Source organism: Callospermophilus lateralis, chromosome 14 (assembly GCF_048772815.1).
Source record: "Callospermophilus lateralis isolate mCalLat2 chromosome 14, mCalLat2.hap1, whole genome shotgun sequence".
In the NCBI taxonomy this organism is placed as follows: domain Eukaryota; kingdom Metazoa; phylum Chordata; class Mammalia; order Rodentia; family Sciuridae; genus Callospermophilus; species Callospermophilus lateralis.
In genome coordinates this window covers 100,733,388-100,760,540 of record NC_135318.1, presented here as the reverse complement: position 1 = coordinate 100,760,540, position 27,153 = coordinate 100,733,388, and the positions used below count along the sequence as shown (strand labels likewise).

Sequence of the window (27,153 nt, the reverse complement as noted above, 5' to 3'; positions counted from 1 at the left end):
GGCTCCAACTTCAGGACTCACAGTCGAGCTTTCTGACTCTCTATATCCACGTCGACAGCCCTCTGCCACATCCACCCCTTGCTCAGTGGGAGCTCACCAGTCTCCAGGACCCAGGGAGTTAACGGCCCTCCGGAGAAGTGATGTCTTTCCCTAAAAAACTAAGTCTGATCAAAACAAACCAACCAAGCAGCACAAAATAGCAAGCTTTGGGGCAGAGAGCCCAAATGAAATGCGTCCTTGGCCAGCCACGAGATACCATGAGGGGACAATTCTCAGTCAGCGGCTGATGAGCCCCATCTTGGTCTCCATTTGCCGGCTGGGAAATTGCAGGCTACGAGCTTCAGTGACTGGACCGGAGGAAGGCGGGAACCTTTTGGGCGGCATGTGGTATCTCACTCTTTTCCAGAACTTGGTCTTGGCACACTGAGATGACTCTGTGAGGTCCCCTCTCCACTGGATGGCCCCGTGCTTCTGTCTCATGTACTGAATGGACTCTGGCATGGTGGTGTAGTCCTCAATCTTCTCCAGTTCAATCAGAATGACCTTCATCCCAAGCTGGATGAGGGCGTTGTAGACCGCGATTTGTTCTTCTGACATGTTCTTTAGCAGACCAAAGCTGGGCGACTCGGGGACTATAATGAGGATCAGCCTCCTGCACAGCTTAATGTTTTCATCAATGACATTGGCCACAGCTGGAAACAAAGAATGAAGACTCAGAAGAGCTCAAGATCAGAACAGCCTGGGTGGTAATGCCACGGAGCACATTAGAAAGGGTCACTGAGGAGAGGAAATGGCCTTTAAAATCAACCCGATCTGGGCAGGAATGGATTAATAAAACTTGAAGCCTTCCTGGCTCTCTCATTACTTGTGTTTGTTTTGTTTTGGGAAGTCTGTTGTTATGCCAGTTTCCCTAGCTAACAAGTATTTATCATGCCTCGCTTTGTATCCCTGCAATAGCTGAAGGTCTGTTATATATTACAGAATGAACAGATTTATAAAATAAATCTTAGAAGGACAGGAAATACGTAGTTAGTTCAAATGTTGTGTTAGTCTAACATTCGTATTTTCCTTTTGTCCTTTACAGCTATTTAAATAACCAGAATTTATGTGACTAATTTAGAAACCAAATAACACCCACTGATGATGGCTTGCGGGGCGGGGGCCGGGGTGGGGAGGCGGGGAGTGTTCTCCAAACGTCTGGCTCTGCAGATATTTGGTGTGCAGTTGTCTCCAAGGGGATATAAGAGTAGGCTGTCACCTCCTCTAGGACAGGTTCTTTGACTGTTTGGCTTCCTTTGGGTTTCTAGTGTCTGGACCAGTACACAGTGTATGGAAGAACTCAGTGATTAACTGCTCCATCAGTGAGCAAATGTATTTCCTAGTGAGTGACATACAGATAGCCAGGCGCAATGGCACACGCCTGTAATCCCAGCAGCTCGGGAGGTTGAAGCAGGAGGATCATGAAGTCAAAGCCAGCCTCAGCAAAAGCAAGGCACTAAGCAACTCAGTGAGACCCTGTCTCTAAATCAAACACGAATATAGAGCTGGGGATGTGGCTCAGTAGTCGAGTGCTGGGGATTTCAGATCATAGACATTTTGCTGCACAGCCCTCAAAGGAGACGAGAGGGAACTTCCGTGTCAAATGTTGACCTGTCCTAAGCTCCCTACTGGGCCCCACTCAGGTTAGTTCTCGCAGCGGTGTTGAAGAAGCATCCCTATCCCCATTTTACAGATGAGACAAGCGAGGTTCAGATACTGAATGAACTGCCCCAAACCTCATGCCAAAATTAAATGGGAGACGTATATTAAGAACTTCCACTTCTTTTGGATAGAGAAGGAGCCTGTGGAGTTGAGCTTCATAAATCAGCCTTGACATTACCTGACTTGAATTTTTAAACCAATTGGGGAATTCAGTAGATAGACTCAACGACAGGAGGTCAAAGGATCATGTTCTTCTTTCAGTGTTTTAACCAAGACTCTGTTCCTGGCCACCTGTTGACATGAACAGGTAAGCTGCATCCTCACTCCAAAGACGGGCTCGCAGTACCGCAACCAGAATCCCAGACAGGGGCATCTGGACGAGCCTGAGGAGAGAAGGCAGCTTGTTCCGCCTGCCTGAGCTCCGGTCACGGCCTTCCCAGGGCTCTCAGGGCAAGGTGAGCAGAGGGCGCCATTTGCGTGTAACATGAAGGCAGACAGGGTCTCCTTCCCTTTTTCCATGTACTTTTGGGCACCTCACTTGAAACGCACCTTGTCCGGGGAACTCGTCCCTGCCCAATATGAACAACTTGTATCTGCACTGTCTCTCCAGCACCTCGGGCAGGAGCTTCAACGCCACAGTGTCCACGTCGTGCCTCTGGCTTTCTTTTTGAGGCTTGGGGTACAAGACATACGCATCATACAGCTTCCCGTCTGCAAAGGAAATGGGAGAAACTCACACAGTGATTCCTACTGAATCCCCTTCGGTGGACAAGGCGAACACCTGAGCTGCTGCCGTGAAGCCCTCTGTCCTTGGGTTCAATGACTTCTGTGTGTCCAGCCACCAACTTGGCCCTCACAGGCCACCGTAGCCCTGCTAGGTGAGAATGGGACGCCAACCCATCCCCACTACATGAGAATGAAGCTGAGGCAGGACGATGACTTCATTCTGCAATTCCTCCATCCAGCCCAAGTCCTCTGATTTTATGGACACCGCTGCCTTTAAATGGGGCCCCAAACAAGAGGAGACTGAGATTCTACCAACATCACCCTCAGTGCATGCTTCACCAGGGAAAGTGGGCCCAATCCCTCTTGATTTAGACCCACCAGTAAACTCTGTCAGTTCAGTTTTGCAGGCTGGCATTGCAGTGAGAACGAGCCTTTGAGTGGACTGTGACGGTGCCTTGCAGGGCTGAGAAGTCCATGCAGCAGCCCACATCACCATCATGAGAATGAGCGAGAATTCACTGAGAGCAGAACAGTCCCCCCGCTCAGTGCAAAGAGGAACTAGACACAGGACATAACTGGGCAGACCATCCACATACACAGAAGTAAAACAACCCGAGGCCCTACAAGATGACAACAGCTAAGTGAACAGAAGAACCAGAAAGAAAAGAAAGTCCCCATCCTCTGGAGCTCTTAATAAAAATTGCAAAGGACATGCAACAGAGAGGGTTTTAAAGAAACGAGGGTCTGAGAGTGCAGGGTAAACAGGCACAAAGGGGAGCAGCTTAAGACGAGTGTGGGAGGGGGAACATTGATGGCCTGTTCAGGAATCCTGGGAACGACACTGGGGTAGAGGGTGTGAGTGGAAGAAGAGCCGGTTACACCCAGCTGTGGGCATCTCATTGGAATAGGTGATTTCAAGCTTCAGGTTTTGGAAATTCAAAGCCAACCTAATGGGTACCAGAAGGACAGCCATTCTTCTCTGTTCTCTTTTTATGGGAGTTGATGAACAGACCTGGAGAAAGGTGTGGTTCAGAAATTAACAAGTGGAATCAAAATCTCTTAGTTTCTGTGTGACAGTAGTTACAATGCAGACTATTCTAGGTGACATGTTGCCTTCTCTTGTTCCATCAATTCCCATACCAACACTGCCCATCTCCAGGAGAGGGTCACCCTTCTTGGTCATCCTGTGGAGAATGACAAGGCATGTGTACACACACATCTGTGCATGCTCCTGCAAACACATGCTCGGGCACCTGCTGTCATACACATACATGCACATGATGCAACTGTACCATGTTTGCATATGCGTGCACTTCTCCCCACCCTCTGCCATGGAGGACACTGGGTGATATTGGGGACTCTGGCTCCCTGCTCTACCTTCAGCACCAGGAGCAGGACCCCGCTCAGAGGAGTGCCCGATCAGTATCGATGAGAACGTCTGAATGGAGTTCCATTTTGCAAAGACGTAGACAGGTTACATCTATGTTGTGGACAGGGAGGTTCTAGATCATGGGTGGATTCAGCCTTTTAATGGATGGAATCATGGGACATTCATTAAGGGAACAATTAATTTGTGTCTAGAGATGACCAAAATCCAACACAACTGAACTTTCTGTGAAATCTTAAAGGTCTCCAGACTAGACCAGCATTGCAAATAGCGGATATTTTTCTGTATAAACTTTAATGTCCCACATTCAACTTCCTGAAACTAGAAATTTTTTATTAAGAGAGAAAAAATGAAGGAAAAAAAAGAGAAAGATTTTGTAAAATGTTTATGTTTTTCAAAATTTTAGGAAGGAATTAAATTTCCCCATCCAAAAATTTGGTGATATTGATCCTTTTGTCTCTGAAAGAGGGTTGTTTGTGTTGGTGGTCTGCTCAACCCAGAGAATAGCTCCCCTGGTCTCTTAGCTATAGCTGACCCTCAGCTTCGTCACCACTCTGTCCCAGAGCCTGCCACTGGATTCTCCCTCTTCTCATTCTGCTTCTCCTCCCCGCCCCCACTGACTCTAATTTAAAACAAACAAGCAAACAAAAAAATGAACCACTTTTGCTGAGTGTCCTCTCTTTGATATTCTGTTTCTAAACAAGCCATCTGAGGATACACATTCGCCTTGCTCTACAAACCTAGAAGACATTTGGATGGCAAGAACTCACCTTTCAAAAACTTTTTAAAATTCAAAATATAAAAATGTTCAGCTTTTTTGTTCATTTTTTTTCTTTCTAAGTTTTTTTTTTTTTTTCTTTTTGCAGTGCCAGGAAGTGAACCCAGCATTTCTCACCTGCTAGGCACATGATCGACCACAGAGCTTCATCCCTAGCCCTCTGACTAATGCTTTTGAATAAAAATACTCTTTGCTGCCTTGTTTTAAAAAATGCAATGTGTTTTCATCACTTTCGATGGACCAATCCATAATTTACCGACTAGTATACTAAATGATCATGCAGGGAACGGCATAAAGCTTATTCCCGATCAATCTTGTGCAACCGTGACTGACTGTATTCTCCAAAGGCAGCCACAGCCACATTTCTGGTCCTACATGTTCTTTCAGAATGTTGCCACACCCCTACAAAGAAGGGAATCTATTTCCACTTCTTTGAAATTAGGGAGGCCTCCATGGCTGCCTCAAAAAGTAGGATGTAGTGGAATTGGCAGTAGAAATCCAGGAGGCCTAGATTACACCAGAAAACACAACTTTCCCCGGGTTCTCTTGCTCCTGAAATGCTCACCCTGGGAAAACAGCCACCATTCCTTGAAGAAGCTCAAATGTGACACAGAGAGAGAAGACTTGAAGAAACTCTTGCAAAGAGGGGCTGAAGCCATCAGCCAACAGCCAGAGTCAGTTGCCAGCGGTCCAGCTGGAACTGAGCTGGGCTGTCCCCACCGTCTCTGTCCATGTCCCTGGTCCCCAGAACCCATAAGCAGAATGAAGGGCTGTTTTACACCATGACATTTTGAGGTAATTCATTTCCCAGCCAAAATAGTTACTGGAACAGCAAATAACGATGGGCTGACCATATCCTATCTCATCAAGAACGTTTCAGACACACAGACCTACTGGTGAGCGAGCGTTCTGAGGACAGTAAGCCCTGTGGACACTCACACGGCCCATCCCTCTATCCTGGGGAGGTGACAGTTTATCCACATCCTGGCCAAGCGCCTTTCGTTTTCTGAGGAGATTCAACCTGACCTTCAATATTAAAGTATGTGCATGTGCTCTTATTGATTGTTTGCCAAACACACACAAAAAAATCTAACTTTTATAAAACTAGTATTTATGAAAGGTTGCCTAAATACTATTCAATTCTTGACTTTCTCTCAATTTGATATTGTTAAATTTTAGATGTGATTAACCCAGAGCAGAAGAAAAAAAAAAAATCGGACAGGTTCAATGTACCTTCATCTAAATGCCTTTAATGGTTTGGGGTATTCAGCTCCAGCATGCATAGAAGTCACTAGAAGGGAAGACACCTAAAACACGGTCGTACATTTACCACAGGAATGTCGCAGACAGGGTTCTTTATATCACACCCTTTAAACAGAGGACATTCCCAAAAAAAAAAAAAAAAAACTCCCTTGGGAATGAGTCCCAGAAAACACCATGTTCTCTCATGAGCAATTGAAAGGTTTTTGTGAACAGCATATAATAAATCTTGTAATTGCCTTTGCTTTAGCTTTGAAAATAATTTTCAGCTTTAACAACCAAGACTTGTCATTAGCTCTACCCCCAGCTTATTTACCCTTTCTACCCTTTGTTCTCTGTCTCTGTTTTGGTTTTTTCCTAGTTCCTCTGCTCTCCATGCACATTCTCCACAGACTTACCTGGAGTATGAGGAGGCATGTGCGATCCCTCCAGGAGCCTAGTAAACTAACCCCTCCATTCCTGTGCACACATGCCCACCTGCCAGAAGAGCTTGACAGAGGATATACAGAATTCTCTGACTTCAGCCGGCCTGAGAATGACTCATACGAAAACCACGAGTTAGACTCACCTAACTATTCACCATGTCACCCAGCTTGATGAACCTAGTTGGGGTAGATGACTTATCTTACTTATCGGGCGTGTAAGAGGCCATCATTTCTTTCTCCCTCCCTTGTCTCTGCCATCCGTTACTCTGTTTGTTCCCAGATCACTTAGAAAATATCCTCAAGGGAAACAAAGTCGTAAGCGAGATCGGTGTGAGTGTCAGAGTCTATCACCAGCTCATAGTGAAAGCCAACACTTGCATTACAAGGGAGTGAGGTGTAGACAATTTAATCACAAAGCACACACATTCTTTCCGGAATTAAAAATTCAAAATAAAAGGGACCATCGGCTGCCTGTCAGCCCACTCACTGGCTGTGGGGAAACTGGGCGACAGCCAGGTTTGGCAGTGGGTGGGGCTCTCTGAGTCTCCTCTGCTCTGCGTGTCTGCTTGGCATGAGTCACTTTTCCTTTTTTTTTTTTTCTTTTCCTGTTAACCTCAACTCACTGACAGCCAGCTTCACCAGGCACTCTGCTCGATACCAATAATTCACAGCCAATCGTGCTCCTGCGAGTGCCAGTGAGTCAGAGAGGGACAAATGCCAAGGAGTCGGAAAAGCTAGACCTTCCAGAAAGACCACGTCAGCGAGGTGATCCTGTTAGTCAAGATGGAAAGCAGCCGAACCACTCATATCTGTGTCAGAAGAAATAAGTGGTGGTGGACCGGATCCTCTTGTCAAAAAGGACGACAGTCACCAGCGCTTAGAGCAAACTCTGTGCTGACCGCAGCCAAAGCCAGATACACACCCTCCCAATCCATCTGCAGCCCTAGGAGCGCTGCATGCTGTGCTTGGCACACAAGGCCAGAGTTCCACATGGCACTTCATCACCCACCAGGCACCTGCAGCTCTCTATGTTGCTCGGGGTCTGCCGATGCTTCTCGTTGTTCAATTTTCTTTACTTTTTTTGGTACTTAGAATGGAAACCAGGGTCTCATACATACTAAGCACGTGCTGTATCGCTGAACTGCACTCCCAGCCCCTGTGGTGCCAATTTTTAATCCTAACTTTTATCTTGGAAGGTAGTCCCGGTTAGGACACCTATATTTTATCCAGTATGTGGACAGTAACTTGTACCATAATTTTCATATGCAAAGCAGGCTCTTGACAGAGGATATACAGAGTAAACCGTGCTCTTCTATACATTAGCTACTTATAAAAACATGCTCTGGTCAGCACTGCAAGTACATCCCTACGCACATCAGCTGTGCGGACTTCTCTTGGCTTTATACCGATTTTTCCAAGCACTGAAAGAACATTAAAGCAGATTTATTACCTTTTTCAAGGTCACGTCCATTCTGAGACCAGAGAGATAGAGAGAGAGAGTGCAGAATCACAACCACACCACCCCTTGAGGATCACCCTCAGGAATCTTCTTGTCAAATAGCTCTGGCAGGAAAGTGAACGGGGAGCTCAAATTCACACTCAGGTCCATCTCTCTCCAACATTGAGAGTTGGAGACTGAAACCCCTTTGGGTAACACATCCTGGATCTAAGAGAGGACAGCTCCTACTCCCCATAATATAAACAGTACTCGAGTTGCCATGGTGCTGAGGACACATCACAGAAGGACAGCACTTTGCTCCTGGAGACAAAAAATACCGGTGATCGTGGACAAATCTCTCTGAAGCACTGTAAGTTCCAGGGAGTTCTAAATTTGCCAATAGCGTGAAAGTCAAGTTTGTGAAATACGACAAAATCTATTTGAAATGGTCATGCTGACGACAAGATATCAATTTTAAGGCATTTCTCAGAGAATATAGACACACTTACCTTCTATGGCCTTGGTAGAACTGAAGGCACTCCGATACCAAAGTACAATGTCGATCTTAAAATAATTGTAGATGCATAGAACAGATGTGACCACAATGGCCACAGCAATCAGCCCTCCTATCAAGTAAGCGCGGAAATCTGGAGCTACAAGTGACAGCAAAATAACATCATCATAATCCAGAGAGTTGATTAAACCCTTTATTCAGAGACATTATAGTATAAATTCCAAAGGAAAGTGTGCTCGGTATCAATGAGGACACTACTTAAGTATTTCTTTAAAGTTAAATAACAGGTATGGGAGTAGAATAATCTGATCTGGGCCATGGATTTTAGGAAGCAAATGGGCTTTTGGGCACTTGGAAGAGGAAAACTGCAGAAGTCTTCCTTCTCATTCCCACTGCAGGACAACTGCTTTCCAACTCTGCATGTCCTGGTTCTACGCGGTCAACACCAGACCGTCCAGTGGTTTGTTTGAAACATTCCCCAGTCTTTACTGCACACACTTGATCCAAGGCACGTCCCGATTACAACCCTATATCACATTGCTCCCCCGTCACTACACCCTGAGCAGCATGACTCCCGGGTCTCCCCGGAAGCCATCTTTGCTGACCTCACAGGGCTGCCTGAGAGGGAAGCCCTCATCCAGGCCTCTGGGTGCCATGAGTCCAGGCTGGGGCCCTGGGTGAGAGACAGGTTCAGAGAGGCTGTTCCAGTTCTGCTCTGCTTCCTGTGCAAGGATGGGGATGGACAAGCAGTGGGCCGAGCTGACCAAGGAAAGGAGCAGTTCTTCTGGGGCCCACGTCCAGGGAGCAAGGCCCCCACCCACCCCACCCCACACACACAAAGAGGAAGAGCAGCGTCTCACCTCACCACAGCCAAACCTGGGCCCCCAAAGAAGGAGCCTCAGGAAAGAGGGGATTTGGAAAGAGGAAGTGGGAGAGAGGAAGAGAAATCCTCCCATTCCTACAACCTACCTCACAAACCACTTCCTCACGGCCCCTTCCTGATCCTCCTGAAGATGAAGGATCCCTCCCAGAGGGATTTCATTTAAAAAGAATATTTATTAAAGAGCTTATCACAATCTTCCCTAGGCCACAACATGCTGTAAACATCATGAGGCCAAGACTTTCTGTTTCCTGTTGCAGATCTTGAAATACGTGGCACCATAAAGCACAATAACAAAAGCACATTTGGGGGCTGGGGTCATGGCTCCGTGGGAGAGCGCTCGCCTGGTGTGTATGAGGCACTGAGTCCGATTCTCAGCACCACATATAAATAAATTAAATACAGTCCTCTGACAAGTAAAATATATATATATATATATATTAAAAAATATTTTAGTTTAAAATAAAAAAGCACATTTGGTGCTCCCACCCCCCCCCAAAAAAATATATTGATTAAGTCCCAATGCAGCCAGGTGGAAATGCTCCACACACTGGGGCCAAATCCCATCCTGACCCCATGTTATAACTTCTGACTTATAAACATGAGATGGGTCCTCCCATTCCCCTCTCTCTTTCTCTTTGTCAGCCCTTCTTTCTCCTTCTTGAATCAACACCACCCCTCTTCCTTTGGGAGTATTTAGTTAGGTCTAGGGAGACCTCCTGTACAACTCAGGGGTCTTGGTGTGGTAAGCAACCATGACAGGGTGACGATGCCCCCAATATTTATCAGATTCAAAGAGCCCCTGTGGCAGGTAGCAGGAGTGATACCCCGGGATTCTCGAGCCGGTCACTCATTGCATTCAGGTGTGTTGATGCTCTGTGCTCTGCAGGTGTGCTGAAAGGTGACACTGGAATGAGAAATTCAAAGGCAGTATGGAGTTTGGAATAGGAGCAAATGGAAAACTCACTGCTGGTATGTCCGAAACCCTGTTAAAAATGGTATTTGTCACTTGAGTCCACGTGGCCACCATCAGCCTTTAAATTTGCCAATAGCATGGACGTCAAGTTTGTGAAATATGACAAAGTCTATATGGTCGGTGAGGACAAGTGATCAAAAAATTTATGGAAGGGACACTTTTTAGTGACTCTGTTTCACACAAACTGGTAGGATTCAAATCTGGAGGTGTTCTCAGCAAAAAGAAGGAAGTCCAAAGGAGAAGTTATAACCTTGACTTTGCCCCCAAGAAAACCAAGAAGCCTGGATTTAAGAGGGTGAGGTTCCTAAGAACTCAGGGCCAACAAAACAATATGCAGCTGGTTGAAGTGGTGGTGCACGCCTATAATCCCAGCATCTCAGGAGATGGAGGCAGGAGGATTATGAGTTCAAAGCCCATTCTCAGCAAAAGCAAGGCGCTAAGCGACTCAGTGAGACCCTGTCTCTAAAGAAAATACAAAATAGAGATGGGGATGTGGCTCAGTGGTCGAGTGCCCCTGAGTTCAATCCCTGGTGCCCCCACCAAAAAAAAAAAAAAAAAAAAGCAAGCACATGATCAAAATTGCATTGCATATGAGATGTGAAACGAGTGTCAGGAGGAAGGAAGATGAATTCAGTAAACAAGAACTTCTCAACCTGCCTAAAAGGAAGGGACAAATGTTAGATATGGAAATGAAAAACCCCAAAATAGTACAGCCTGGGAAAAGGGAGTGAAAAAGAAAGCCATACACTGATAGCTTTCATCTCTTTCAAGATAAATCCTTTTCAGAAGCTGGCCACAGGTGGGCCATTCAAACTCAGAATGATTCCTAGAGACTTGCAAGATAATCCTCTCCAGGTGCTGGCCACCAACCCCCAACCCCAAATCCCAAATTCCTGAGTGCCCAAACTGTCATGCTCACTAAATCACCTCTCAGTGTAACCTACATGACCCCAAAATTCTCCTTTGGCCAGTGGCTCATTTTCCACCAGGAAAGTAGGTCCACTGAAAGTGTAATCCCATTCCTGAATAAAAGGCCGAAATGATCCGTGGATCCGTGAAGTTTACCTCTGGGCCCAGCTAAGACAAAAGATCCTACCCGCTGCCCCCTGATTGACAGATGTTAATTGGGGAAAATATAGCGCTAGTTCTTTTAATCCTGGATTTGGCCTCAGAAGCCTTCTGAGTAGTGCTTCTGGGCAGTCCATACTGACAGGTTAGGATTGGCATGGAAATCGGTATTGGCCAGATTCGGGTGAGGTTACTAAACAAGGAAGTCAAACTTCTAGGTTGAAGCAGATTTAAGTGGTAACTTCAGGTCTCATGGTATCTCCAAGGCTTCTCTTCTTCCCCTCTTTTCTCTGGGGTTGACCATGAGTTCCTGTCTCTGGCCTAAGCCAGTCTGCAGGTTCTGCCCGCTTGAAAAGCAATTCCGCCCTCACTGCTTCAAAGTCATCTCCTTTCTCAAAATATGAGGCCCAGAGAGGACCTGCCTTTGTCTGTGATCTATTTCATAGGGCAGACAAAGGAGACAACCAATAAGTTAGTGGGAAGAGGTAGACGGGGGGATGAGAATGCCAAGCCGTGGAAGGTCATTTTATCCCAGAGGAAGGAGGCGGGACTAATGTCCAGGCAGGGGAGTGGCAGAGTTCCAGTCATCCTTGGAGACGGTGATTCTACAACAGTCACCAGGAGATAAGTAGACCAGAGAAAGATCTCAAAGCAAGGAAGTCATTAATAAAATTAATATGATCATCCAAATCCATAATAATCAACCAGAACCAGGATAGTACTAATGCAAACAAATATATATTTTTAAGAATTCACTAAATGTCAGGCTCTGTGGTCACTCTGCAAAATTATCTCTTGATTCTCTCATACACTGTGGTAGGCAACAGGAGTATGAACTGGTCCAATCGTATGGGAAAACAATGTGACATTATATAGAACGGCCAATAACACTGTAGCAGAGAGTACTATTCTGCATGCATACCAGGACACACATCCAGGAAGCTTCATAGTGGAATTATTGGCTAATAGTCCAAACTGGAAACAACTCAAATGTCCATGTGCATATATAGTAAAGTGGATGCATGATGATCTAGCTGTTCAAAGGAACAGGACGCAGCAAGGAAAATGAATGAACTACAGCCACATCTACATCACTGAGGTACCAACACAACCCAGACACCTACGAAGAAATGAAAGTCATAGGAAGAATTCATGCTATAGAATCCTTTTCCTATAAAGCTCAAAAACAGGCAAAACTAAACTGTACTTTTTAGGGCTAGCAACACAGATGGGAAAGAAGAGCAATGACTTTCCTAAAAGTTGGAGAAGTGATTATCTACGCAGGAAAAGGATGATTTGATCAGGAAGGAAATGTGGAGGCTCTTTGGGTCTGGTAACGTGTGTTTGGTTGTTTTTCTTAATCTAGGTGGTAACTTGGCATGAATTTGCTATGTGATTATTTGCTATGTAATATGTAAATTATATATGTCCCTTCTCATATGTGTGTTATGTTTCACGATTAAAAAACTAAAAACTGAAATTCCAAATCAGTCTCAACAACAACCCTCCGTGGAAGGTACCGTTATGATCAATGACAACACTGTGGTCACACGACTCATAAATGGTAAAGCCATGACCTGTGACCCTGGAAACCTGGACCCTGCTATCCTGGGTTGGAAACACTCCCCATCTAGGTTAGCAGTGGAAGTGGACAGGAAGTCTCCATAGAACTCGGCAACTAACTGGGCATTGGCATGAGGGAAGAAGAGGAAAGGAACGAGATGAAGGAAGCTGAATTACCTGGACGACACAGGGACACCATAAGCAAAGGTAAGAAACACAGAGAACCAGGAGGTTTGAGAGGGTAGGTGTGTTTTCACACTTTAGCCAATGTATCTGTGGTCTAGCACACGGCTGGAAAGCCAGGCTGCCGCGCTGGAAGAGAGGACACAGGGGAAGACATTGGTTCCTGCACAGGGCTGACACCGAAGCCGTAGAGAAAGTGAGATTGTCAGGGGTGAGGGTGCAGAGAGAAAGTCAGCACTTAGGACAGGACCTCAGGAAGGACACCACAGAGAGAGATGGGTGCACAAGACCCACCCAAGGAAAGTGGTTGAAACTGGCTCCTTATGAAAGGCCAAGGAGAAGAGGAAGAGTGGGCAGTGGAGACGGATAAGCTCAAGGCTCCTCCCTCCTGGTGTAACCACAGTGGTTCCTCACAGATCCAGGGAGAGGTGTGCAGCTGCTGTGTGCCCACGCAGAGCAGACACTGCTGGGGACAGAGGGATTCTGGCCTCCTGGTCACAGCACAAGGAGAGAATGCACACCCAGAGCTGCAGGACGCTGGGCACACATCCCTATTTCCCCACTATTCTAAGGAAGGCTGTCAGGAGCTTGGCAGAAGCAGATGCACATCTGCTAGCTTCATACAGCAACCCCTGTGTTTTCTGTTAACTTCTAGAAAAACACTTCTGGAAGGGTTTTAGCTAGATGCATAAGAACATAGGCTTAACTGATTAATAAGGAACACTGGCCATTCAAGCTATCTGTTGTATATGAGTTATACACACACACACACACACACACACACACAGAGAGAGAGAGAGAGAGAGAGAGAGAGAGATTATACTAAAATAATCAAGAAAAAAAATGCCTTACTAAACTACACAGCATTTTACAAGTTATCTCATACACTTCTCTTGTAGGTTATCGACTTAGTTGATCTCAAGGCTCTGATATCACCCTCTATTATTACTCTCTATTCTCTGGCTTTAAGACCTCCAATGCATACTTTAAAAGCTCTATACAGTTGTTGAGTGAAATTTTTATACGCCCTTGGAGTGGGGAGCATGCCTGCTCAAATATCAGAATCATATATAAGTTTGCAAAGTTATGTGGTGAAAGTATGCATAAGCATTTTATTTGCATATGAAATTATTTATAACAATCTAAAAGCTGAAAATTGCAACTAAATGGTCATACAAGTTGAACAATTAGGTTTTGTAAAGGAAAACTCAGTTTCCTGGAATTTTAATGCATACATTATCAATATATATGAATGTGGCATTTTCAAAGATGCTACTTTATCGCAGCCTTACTCCATGCAGAGTAGGAGACGGCACCAACTCTTCCCCAGGTGACACACCTGGGTTCTCTACTCAACTCCACCGTCCTGTGTCACCATTGCACACGTGACCTCCCCTTCTCTGTCAGATGCATTTCCTGCCCAGCACTTTGAACATGCTGAGCAGTGGGTGACACACTGGACCTTACCTGGGAGCGTTAGCATGAAGTAGGCTGTGGACACTCCAGCATGACACATGAATGGAAGTCCGTAATCTTCCATTTTCACTTCTAAGAAGGTTATGTTTACCGTGTAGAAAATGTGTTCCGGAAAAGAAACATTGGTTCTATAAAACAAAACAGTTGAGCATAACGCTTGGGTCAAATTAACCCAACATAATTCATAATGTTTTTTTTTTTTTTCCTGAAGACAAAATTATGTATTTTCTCACCCCCGGAGAACACTTTCACCCTAAGAATTTTTTTTTTTTTTTTACCCTAAGAATACTTCACTGAGTGACTCCATGAAGTGTATAGATTATGTGGTTCCAAATTTGCATTTTCTTCTGGATAGTGGCAAGGAAGTATGGTTCTGTTAGCGAGAGACATGATCTCTGCGCCTAAAAGCCCTGCTTCTCTAACTCAGCTCCACCTCAAGGCCCTGCCCTGAGGTCACGGGGCCCATTTTACACCACTCCAATCAGACCTCCATACATTGAGTTTGTACTCAATTCACTGGGAACTATGTCCTCTCTCCCCAAGACGTCCTGCCTTGGCTCTTGTTTTACTAGTTAATCCTCAAAGGCCAGTGGTTCAGGATGTAACTGAATAGGAATAGGCTGATTTCAAGCAGCAGTTGAGAGAAATGGACATTCTTTTGCTGAGGCATGCTTCAGGTTTTGCTGCATGTCCCCCAACAGGCTGGGCCTCACCTCTCTGAGCCAGCTGCTTGGCCACACAGCACACTGCAATCTTCAAAAGACAAAGCCAAGAGGAGCGGCGGCTGAGCAGGTGGCGGGAGCTGTCTATAAGCAGCAGCAGTAGCAGCAGATAGTAGGTGGAGACAGTCTTGCTAGGTTTTAGAGAAGCCAGAGGAACAAAGCACCTACTCGATTCCCTCTCTGATGCGTTTGGATTCATTGTAGTAGGTGTCCACCAAAGTATTGTTGACCCTCCAGCATCGCAGGTTGGTGTTCTCCTTCGAGTCTGTTATGTTGCAGTCCACAATGAGAGTGGAGCCTAGAGCAACCAAATTCACAAATATTCAGTGAAAAGTTTACCAAGTTTCAATGACTCAAATTAACAAATGCATCTTCTTTTGAGATTTGAGTATCTTGAGTGCCAGAATTTCTCCAGCCCCGGGCAGTCGGCTCTCTCTCCCTGGACAGAGATCAGGAGGGATGAGCCAGCTTCCAGGGTGTCTATTGTAAAGAGAGTTGCACATGCTGCCGAATGCCAACACTTCTGATGATGTCCTCTACGGTATCAGAGACACAAATACCACTGTACTCGAGCTGCAGCCGAGAGCGCTACAGTTTCCAAAGTATTGCATACGGATTTTCTCCCTCAGTCTTCATATCTTGTAAACAATCCAACAAGGCAGAAGAAAGGGGAAGAGTTATCCCCATGTTAGAGATGAGAAAATTGAAGTTTCAGACAGATTGACTGACTTGCCCAAGGTCATACATGAAGTACAGGGAGAGATGAGACAAACACAGTTTTCTAGTTCCAAATCCAGTCATATTTCTACATCAACAAATGTGGCCCCACACCCTTTGTCATCTCTCCCTTACCTGCTTCCACATACAGGCACACATCTTGTTTAATACATCCATGTTTTCATTTTACTTTGTCCAGAAGTCTCATAAATCGTACATGCAGTTTGAAGGATAGTTCTTTATTCTAGGTGGCACTTTAAAAATGTCATGGATGGAGCTGGCAAATATCATGCTAAGCGAAAGAAGCCAATCCTCCAAACCAAAGGCCAAATGTTTTCTCTGGTATGCAGATGCTAAGTCACCGTAATGAGGGGGGACTGGTAGGGAAGAATAGAGATACTTTGAATTAGGCAGAGGAGAGTGAAGGGAAGGGAGGAGGCAGGCTGGCAGGAAGGATCGTAGAATGAATCAAACATTATTACCTTATGTGCATATATGACTATGTGAGTGGCGTGATTCACGTATAACCATAAGAATGAGAAGTTATACTCCATTTATGTATGACGTGTCAAAGTGCATTCTAATGTCATGTATAACTAATTAGAACAAATTGTTTAAAAAGTAAAAAAAAAAAAAAGAAAAGAAAACACAAGATAAGGCTGAAGTTATTTTCTGCTTTCAGAAATAGGACACATGGAGGTCCTAGGAACAGGACATTCAATCGGGGAGAAGAAACATTAAAAAGACTGATACATTAAAAAACTAAAACATTAAAAAAATGTATTGTGTACTATATGTAACACACAGATAAAACCATGGAATCCAGTTAATGAATTATGACAAAGCAAATATCCACCCCACGCTCACTCCATCAGGAAGGTAGTATACTCCAGTGAAGTCTCCCAGGCCCCTTCCCCACTTCATATTTCATCACTTGCATGTTCATCCCTTGAGCACCAGTTCCTACTGCTCAGCATTTTGCTAGTGAGACTCATCCATGCGCCGGAGGGATGGAATACACTAATCCTCATTTATTCCTTCTACCACGGCTGCATACCGTTCATATTATTTCTGGTGTTTGTGTAGTATGCCTAGGGCTCCTAGGAACTCGTTCCCCAGTACTGGGAACTGAAACCAGGGGTGATCAAGCCGTGAGCTGCATCCCCAGCACTTTATATTTTTATTTTGAGACAGTTTCCTAAGAACTTGCAATTCTCCCTCCTCCCCCTAGTGAGTTGTTGGTGGAGGTGCCCGCCTAGGAGCTCCCTTCTGCATGTCCCCTGGGGCACAAGCAGACATTCCACATGCAATACTGGTAGATCATAGATCACACATCTCTTCAACTTCATACAATGGTACAGCTTAGCTTTCCACAGCAGGGCAGGGGCCTTCTTATACTTCACGTGCTCAACAGGAGCTGGGGTGCCCAGTCTATTTTGGTTTTGCCATCTTGTCATGTGCATGATGGTACTGCACTGTAAAAATCAACATTTTAGCTGGGCACGGTGGTGTAGACCTGTAATTCTAGCAGCTTGGGAGGCTGAGGTAGTATTATCTCAAGTTCAAAGCCAGCCTCAGCAACTTAGTGAGGCTCTAACCAACTCAGTGAGATCCTGTCTCTAAATAAAATATTAAAAAGGGCTGGGCATGTGGCTCAGTGGCTAAGTGAGTGCCCCTGGATTCAATCCTTAGTTTAAAAAAAATTAAATTCATATTTTTGTTTTATTTAGCACACGGCTTCCATTATTCCTGTTAAAACCTCAATTAGCAGTCTTATTTCTGTACATAGAAGGGATTTTTTTATTTCTTTCTTATTTTTAAGATTTTTTTCTTTGTTTTTGGTTTTCCACAATTTCACCATGGTGTATCCAGGTGTAGAAGTTTTAATTTTATGGTCTTGCTTGGGATTTTTCGTTTATAGAATCTTTTGGATTCGTGTGTCCTATCAGTTCGGAACATTCTCAGCACTAACTGGGACTACATAACATTGCCTCTGCCTCCAGGGTCTCTTTTTTTTTTTTTTTTTTTTTTGGAGTAGGGGAGGGGTATACCAGGGGTTGAACTCCTTGGCACACACTGAGCCACATCCCCAGCCCTATTTTGTATTTTCTTTAGACACAGGGTCTCATTGAGTTGCTTGGCACCTCACTTTTGCTAAGGCTGGCTTTGAACTCACAATACATCTGTATTTTCTATTCCTTTGTCTCTCTATGCTTAATCCTAAATTTTTTTCCACCTATATTTTAGCTTAGTAATCCTCATTTTTAAATAAGTCTAAAATGCTTTTAAAACCTTTATTGAGTTTTATTTGGGGGGGATTGTACTGATAAGCTCTGAATATTTTATTTGTTCTTTTTCAAATCTGATCTGCTATAACTTTGTGTTTCAAGTTTTCTTTAGAAAACTTCAATCCTGTCTTTTCTTTCCTAAACAGACCACAGACAATTTTTTTTCTAAGATATGTATCTGATATTTCTCTATCTGAACTCCTGTGGCTGTTTCTATTGTATATACCTTATCCAGAATTTACTGGGCCCAAAGTGTACACATTTCTAACAGTTCTACATATATATTGGCAATGGCCTTCTACAAAGTTCAAAGTAAGCTGTTCATTCATCTCCCATTCAACAGCCATTTCTTGAGCATCTGCTGTTTTGAGCCCAGGTGAATCAGCAGGGAAGAGAACAGACAAAAAGCATGCTCTTCAGGAGCATCAGCTCAAACAGAACCAGAGATACTAAAAGAAAACTTTAAAAGTATGTGAGAGTAAAAAAGTGAATCTATGAAAAGGGTTGGGAGGAGAGGGGGTGGTTGCATGAGACTCTCTAACGAGGTGGACAGGGGAGCTAACTCCTCACAGATCTGAAGGAGGGAGGGAGCAAATGGTATGGATGGCTGGAGAACAGCATCCAAGCTGAAGGGACCGCAGGCAGAACCTTTGAGGTGGAGCTGTGCTTGGGCTGTTGGAGCAGTGGGAGCAGAGGGGCAGACTGGGAGGAGGAGGGTCAGGATGAGGGCGACAGCTCCTGAGCATAGGGGGAAGAGGCAAGCCACCAAATGCCACGCTGGGCACCCTGGGGACTTGGGCCTTCTTGCGAGCGAGATGGGAAACTTTGGAGGGTTTCAACATGTTTTAAAGAGATCGCTCGTCTTCACTGTCAGTAACGGGTGAGAACGCTCTTTATGTTACCCTTGCCGATAAATGGTATCACATGGTTTTCAATCCTTGCCAATTTCATAGGTGAATGTACTTTAATGTACACTTCTTTTATTGGAAATGGATATTTTTTTAATATTTTGTTGGGTTTTTCCCTTGTGTGAATTATTTATGGCCTCACTCAGATTCTGCAGTTTTCTTGATCTGTTTTGTTTTTAAGTATATAAATGATATTACCTATTTTCTGTCATCTTTATTCCAAACATTCTCTCCTACTTTGCCTTTTACGTTTTTGAATATTTTTTTTTTCCATTTGTAGATGGGCACAATACCTTTATTTTATTTATTTATTTATTTATTTATTTGAGGTGGTGCCTCACACATGCTAGGCAAGCACTGAGTCACAACCACAGCCTCTGTCCTTTACTTTTTAACTTTACTATTTTCTCTATATACAGGTATTTGTATTTTGTTTTGTTTTTCATATTTTTAACTTTCAAATATTGAACAAGGAGTTTATATATATTCAACGTACATAGTATGAAACACTTGATATACATATAGAATGTGTGTATGTGTGCACATATATATACTATAATGTTGACTAAGATCAAGTTAAGAAATACATCCATCAGACTTCCAGAACTGGTTCATCCTTTTTTCCCCTTAAATATCGCTCTTTATTTATTTTAAACTGGTGAATTTTATGTTTTATGATTTTTAAAATTTTTATTGGTGCATTATAATTATACATATTAATGGATTCATTATGGTATATTTCTGTGTGCACATAACATAACTTGATCGATCTCATCCTCTAGTATCTTCCCTTTCTCTCTCCTCCTCCCTCCCCTTGATTTGCTTGCTCTATTCTCATGATCTCCATTATTTTTATTATTATTATTTTAATTAGTGCATTATAATTATATAAATATAAAGGTGTATAGATGCCGGATATATTTTGTTACATTCATACAGGACATAGAATAATTTAGTAGATTTCATTCCCCAGTACTTCTCCACCCCTCCCCTCCTCCCTGTCTCTCTATCCCCTTCCTCTACTCTCTGAGTCTCCCTTCTATTTTCATGAGATCCCTTTATTTAATTTTATTTATTAATTCCTTCTTTTTTCTCACTCTCTCTAGCTTTCACATATGGGAGAAAACATTTGAGATATTTGCAGATTGTCTGATCTTTTAACTTGTGATTCCCCCCCACACACACTGGTTTTATGCATAGAAACTATGATATTCTGGTATTCGCTAATTTTATAATTCTTATGGTTGGATGGAAAATGGATCCAGAGAAAATAGAATCCATTTCAATTTAGTAATTACATGAAATAAATGTCAATGGATGTGGGGAAAATAACCCTCATCATTCAAATCACTTCAAGATGACATGCCAGGCATATTCTTGAAGGGAAATGCTGGTGCTCTGGAGATGGGAGATGCTGGGATTACCCAACAGCTGTTTGCCCGTACCTAATCACCTGTGGCAGTTGTGTCCCAAGAGAAAACAGGCTTTACAGGGCCTGTTGAAGTAACCAACAAGGCCAGAGAAAGCATGTGAACATCAAGATAATATACTATTATTTCAGGCCTGTGAAATGATACTGGCTTTGAAAGTTTTTTTTGCGTTGGAATAACCCCTACAGAAGAATTGATAGTGTTTATAGCATTTTAGATAATTAACATTTTTTTTCTAAGTAGATATTCATAGGTCATTTAAAAACAATTATATATTTATCTTCCTCCTAAAAGACTCCTGCTTTTTAGCTAAGTACGTCAGTTAGAATCTCCAAAGACGGGAGTGGGAAATGAAGTCGGGCAACCTTGTCTTCTAGGTGTTTATGGGATCTCCAAGGGAATCCATGCAGTGAATACATATACCCCAGCATCCACTATAGTGGGCATCCATAGTTCCTTAAAATTCAAAAGAACTTCTAAATAAAGGCCTAGGACCTTTTCAACAGATTTCATCTCTTTTCTGTTCATTGTTTCATAAGCTTCGCATCCCCCAGTCTTCTATTCAGGTTTCCTGGAATTTCGAGAAGAAGATTTCTGGAAGTTTACCACCCTTCCACCCAACACCCATCAACTCTTCCACCCCTGAACCAACTATAGGATTTATCATTCTACTTTTTTTTTTCTTTTAGTATATTCGTTATTTTCTACTTTTATCTTTTTTTCTTAGTTGTTCTTTTTTTAGAGAGATAAATGGTTATTTATGTATTTTAATTATTTCTACACTTAATTATGATAATATTTAAAAATACAAACTTGTTTAGAGTACAGTAGTGGTCACATGCTAGGAAGGTCAATATGATATATTCTCACTGTCATTATTTTCTAAATATTCTTGAACTCCAGCTTTGGTTTAATCTCTACCCAAGAAAACAAATAATTAGGAAATGAGTTTGTTGTTAATTTCTCTTTTATAAAATTTTTTAAAGGGTTTAAGTGACAAATAATAATTATATGTTATAATACAATACTATAATGTGATTTTTGATATGTTAACAATGTGAATCAAGCTAGTTAACAATTCCATCATCTCACATATTTAATGAGGGAGATTTTTCCATCGTTTTGATTTTAGTTATGCCTTTCTAGGCTTACTGCATTTTGATTGTACCATGTGGTACAATGTGGTCTGTGCAGTTTCCTCTTTGGGGACCCTGCATTTTTCACAGATATCTATGAGAGTGATCTATTAAATACATTTGCATGTGATTTTGCTGAAATGTTTTAGATTCTTATTTGCCTAATAAATCTGAGTATATTAAAATCTCCCACTACCATTGAAACAATAATATTGTCTTAATTGTATTGTCCTTAGATTTCTGAGATTTTTAGCCTTATATATTTTGATGTACTGCTGTTTAATACATAAAAGTTTGAATTTTAGGACATATTGTAATTTTTATTAATATAAAGTGATTCAATTTGTCATGGGGGGAGGAATTCTTAAAAGATTATTATCAGACTGAAGTCAAGCAACTTGATCATTCATGTTAACTTCTGCAAGTATCCTGCTTATGCAATTATTTTTCATCTTTTAGGTCTTGCATTTTTTCCATATGTATCTTTTGAAAAGAGCATGTTATTAAATTTACAAAATTCTAATTAAATTTTAATATTTGATTCAATCTGAACACCTATGTTTTAATGGAAACTTTAACTTGCTTTTTCTTTTTGAGAAAGTACTTAAGGTTTTTTTTTTTTATTTTACTAGTGACTTCCTTTATGTTTCAAGGAATAACTTGAACCACCTTTTATCTACGTAGAGAGGCAATTTTTTTGTTCCTATCCTATAAAAATGAAGAAATATAATATGATCACTTCCACCTTAATGTTCTTCCAGTTTTAGATAATAAAACCCAGAATTCCCAATCAACATTATTTAGTTGTAGTTTTATATTATGTGTTGTCTTTTTAAGAGTTATCTTTACATTTTCATCATCTCTACACAAACAGATTTACAGTAATCATCTAGAACTACAGTGATCCCCCCCACTAAGAACTCCAATATTGTAACTTCCCCAAGCCCCAGCTCTGTTTGTTTTTATTTTGATGCCTCTCCTGATCAGCAGGTATATCCAAAGCCGGAAACTGGATATGTATGGGATTTGTCTTCACAATCGAAATTCAGAATATTCACTAGACAAAATATGTGGACATAGTGAGTTGAGCCCTCGGTGATGTCAATAGCTTCCATAATTTTACTCACCGAGTTGTACTTCAATGGAATTGTTTTTTGGATAAATTATTTTAGGGATTCTTCTTTCATTTCCAACTCTTCCTGCTAAGAAATCAAATCCACAGTAAATGGCATTAGAATACTATATGATACATTCCCAAATACCATAATATAATAGCAAGAAGCACATCAGAGAACAGATTAATAAACTCTGGTCAAGAAAAGACAAAACCTATGGTGTGAGAAATTATTCCATAAATTTATATATTTTTTTCAACTGGGAATAATTAAATTGTTGAGGGGAATAATTGTGCATTCTACAAACTATTCCAACTCAGTATCCCCAAATAGCAGCTATCACCAACTAGTCCCCATACCTTCACTCACTGGATCACACACATGTCAAATCTGGAAGTCATTCTAGGAAGCAGCTTTTCTTTCATCCTCCTCAATTTCATCACCAGTGCAACAAATTTTACCTCCAAACATTTCATAGTCTGTGCCTCTGTCTCCACTTCTAAGTCATCTTATTCTCTACTCTTTTCCTGGACAATCTCATCCACACTTGCAATTTTCAGTTAGCACTTCAGGCTTTGAAAGTCATATCTCCAGACCTTCCTTTAAGCTCCAGACCCACAAAGGACATGGCCTTATCTACATCTCCTTTTGGATTTCTCAAAGATACCTCACACTCAGCCTATTAATGACCAAACTCATGATCTGACTCTTAAATCTGTTTTGTTCAGCCTCATGACTCTGCGCTTGTACCCACCCAAAGGTTGTTTAATGGCAACATGGTAAAGCTTATGTATAAATGGCCCCTTGAGCCTGCCCCTGTTTAACTGCATGTCCTCAGTTCCCTCCACTCCTCATCTCAGACATACTTATGTTCAAATGAACTTCATTACAGATGCAACATAAACCATGACGTTTCACACTTCCACACTTTGCCTTATTCTGTTCTGCCTAGAGACCATTTCTTATTTTTCTTTACATTTATAAAATCTATTCATCCTTCAAAATTCTGCCGAAAGAAAACTTAAAATGGAACCACCATGTGACCTAGTAATTCCACCTGAGCATATACCCAAAGAACTTCAAATCAGCAAACTATAGTAATACAGCCATATCAATGCTCATAACAGCTCAATTCCCAATACCTAAGCTATGGAACCAACCTAGATGCCCTTCAACAGATGAATGGATAAAGAAAATGTGGCACATATGAACAATGGAATATTGCTCTGCCATAAATAAAAAAAATGAAATTAAGTCATTTGCCAGTACAAGGATGGAACTGGAAGCTATCATGCTAAATGAAATAAGCCAATCCCCAAAAACCAAAGGCCAAATGTTTTCTCTCTGAAATGTGGATAATGACTCAAAATAGGTGGGGGCAGGGTGGGGGGGATGAATGAGGTTCACCAGATTGGACAGGGAAAAATGGGGGCAAGGGAGAGGAGATGGGTATAGGAAAGACAGTAGAATGAATTGGACATAACTTGCCTGCATTCATATAGATGAATACATGACCTAAGTATAACTCCACATCATGTACAACCACAAGAATGGGAAGTTATACTCCATGTATGTGTGAGATGTTAAAATACTTTCTACTGTCATGTGCAAGTAAAAAGAACAAATAAAAAAAACTGGAAAAAAATTCAACTGAAAGCTAATTCCTCTTAAGAGCCTCCCTAGACCAATTGCTTGCCACCTTGTAACTCCTTCTGTTCTTTTTGTGTCCCTTGACACCATCAAGAAGGTGAACCTTAGCATATGATGTTAAAAATAATTCATTTATATCTTCAAATTCACTACCACCAGGCTGGAGTTTCTCAATAGAAGGAATGATGTTCTTAAAGTTTAAATTGTCAGGGTGTAATGAAATTCTGGGCATATGACAGATCATACATGTTGACTGAACTGGCAGGAACTATAGACACTTGGACCCCATGACCTCTTGAGGTATTCTTTTTTTTTTTTTCCTTTATAAATTTCAACCTTCTGAAAAAGTTTCCCATTTACTCATGCAAAACTGAAGCATTTTGGTATTCGGCTAGTCGTTTGGTTAATAAACGGACCTATGCTTTGACAAGGCCAGACACTGAGCTTGGTGCTGGGATTCAGCTGGGAACAAGATGAGGACAGAGAAATTCCCAGCAACAGGAAACCCAGGAGCACAAAAATCATGAAATCTAGCTCCATTTTTGCTTTCTTAATTAAGTGGCCCTCAGTGAAGGAAGTCAAAAGGGAAGCCACCCCAAAACAGTGAATCACATGCGTGATTTCAGCAAAGAGTACCGGAGGGCACAGGAGGAAGAACGGGCTGGAAGGCAGGGCATCACTGGACTCCAGGAACACAGGGACCATCCTGGATTGACCTGGAGCCCTCCAGAGGGGCGGCAGGGAGTCACCTCTGCTGAAAGGACTCTCTAGGGAACAACACCATCCAGGACTGGCTAGGTGTCCCCCAGAACTAGAACTTAGTGACCAACGTGAAGGTCCAAGTCAAAGAAATATCCAGCCTTTCATTCTTTCCCTCTAGATGAGTAAATACGGAAAGTAACTCTCTACTGAAGAATGAGCAAAAAGTGACAAGAAGAAATCTTTGCCTGGTGTGTGTAGAAGGAAACGTGTCTGCTTGGACAATGAAGGCCAGGGCTTGAGTCCCATTTCTGACATGAGTCAGCTTTGTGAATTTGATGAGTTGCTTCTCCATAAAATTCATGCCTTGAGCCAAATTATTTTGAGCATTTCTTTGAAGATTCTGCTTTTCAAATCTCCAGGGCATATATTCAACGAAACTGGCTGTTCTGGGTCAAGAACTGAAATCCCATGAACAACAGGTGATTCTAGAACCATGGCCAGAAACACTGAACCTTACGGAGCCCCAGACAGAGAAGGCCAGTGCTGGAGTGGCCACAAATCGCTCACAACAGTGAAGGCTGAGGGAAATCAGGGTCAAATTAGTAATGCCCACGGAGCACTGAGTACCTACACTTTGCCAGGCACCCCAACAGCCACCCTACATACCTGATCTCATTTCATTTTCCCAAATCAACCCAAAGTTTTGAATACTCTGGTTTTGCTTTTATTTCTGTTTTTTACAGATGGGGAGAACTAAGTTGCTCATGCCCTTTTATCTCACTCTTTCTACCCTCGGATCTATCAGTGACATATTTCAAAGCCTATTCATCTTCAAGAAAATAAAAATCCAGATCACTTCTGCCCGAAGCCTGAAGCCAACCGGCTCAGCTTTGTGTGAGGAAGACCAGGCAACAGGTGTAAGCGTACTTACCGATGCTCACGTTGATGCTGTTCAGAACCCGGTAGGCTCTCCCGGCGTGTGTCAGCTCGGCCGCGCACGCGTAGCTGCCGCTGTCCTCTGCAGAGACATCATACACAACAAGCTTCGTTTCCACAGGAACAAACCGTGTCTCTGTGATCTCTTTACAATCCTAAATAAATAAATTCCAGTTAGCATTTGGGGGTACCAGTTACACTCCTAATTAACCCCATCCTCAGAACTGTGGGAAGATAAGAAATCTATGTGAACCTTAAACCTTAGATCATTTACAATCTAATTAAAAGACCAACAGATGATAGATGATTGACAGATAGATAGATAGAATAGATGGAGATGGCAAGTAGATGAATGGATGGATGGATGGATGGATAGAGAGAAAAGAATAAATGATAGGCAGATGGATAGGTAGAGCAGGAATTCCTTTGTGGAATTCCTTTGTGGATGCATGTCGTGTGTGTGTGTGACATAATCCTTAATCTGTACATTTGTATCTGTCCATCTCCATCTATCTCCAGAAGATTTGACAAAGTATTTCCTAGGCTAAAATGGGTGACACAAACAGTAAGTCCAATAAGAGTTGAGAGGGGAAAGGACTTGTGTAGGCTAGAGAGAAGACTTCACGGAGGAAGACCGGGACTAGGTCATAAAGGATTTTAACAGAAGAACAGGAACAGGTAGGGATGTCCTCCATTGCAAGGCCCATTTCTCCAAGTGGAAACTCATCTAATGGTAGGAAGCCCCTGTGCTTTGTAAAGCCCAGGGGGATTGTAAGCTTGTCAGTCTAGGTGAATAGTGGCTGTTTCCACCATGTTGCAGGCCCAATTATACCTTCTCTACTTATTGGGGTTTTATTTCACAAAATCCAAAATAACTCTTCACAAAAAAAAATCATGTTTGGGGGTGTAAACAATAGTAAAAGAACACTTTCCCATCCACAGAGAATAGCTATCACATGACTTCTCATGTCAGCCAGGCCGCCACCAAACTCCACCAACCTGAAGCCAGTGAGTCTCAGGAATGCCTTTCCCTCTCAGTCACCCTTAGCAACCACCCAGAGGGCAAGCCTCACCCTTCACTTGTCCTATCAGAAGCTCGAATTCTCACGCTCGTCACCACACCTTTCTCTCATTGGGCCAATTCTGCAGTCTTTCTCAAACCTGTTGCCCTTCA

General features: G+C 42.6%; 1 protein-coding gene across 1 annotated transcript in view; it reads right to left on the bottom strand.

Annotated features, from left to right (window-relative positions):
• Positions 1-272: 272 nt before the first annotated feature.
• The window catches only part of Il1rl2 (interleukin 1 receptor like 2), a 38,761-nt gene continuing 11,880 nt past the window's right edge, over positions 273-27,153 (bottom strand). Inside the window, 8 exon segments of the mRNA XM_076832804.2 lie at positions 273-360; positions 362-692; positions 2,251-2,412; positions 8,225-8,368; positions 14,367-14,503; positions 15,266-15,395; positions 22,704-22,778; positions 25,975-26,134. Coding sequence (XP_076688919.2) covers positions 273-360; positions 362-692; positions 2,251-2,412; positions 8,225-8,368; positions 14,367-14,503; positions 15,266-15,395; positions 22,704-22,778; positions 25,975-26,134 — 1,227 coding nt within the window.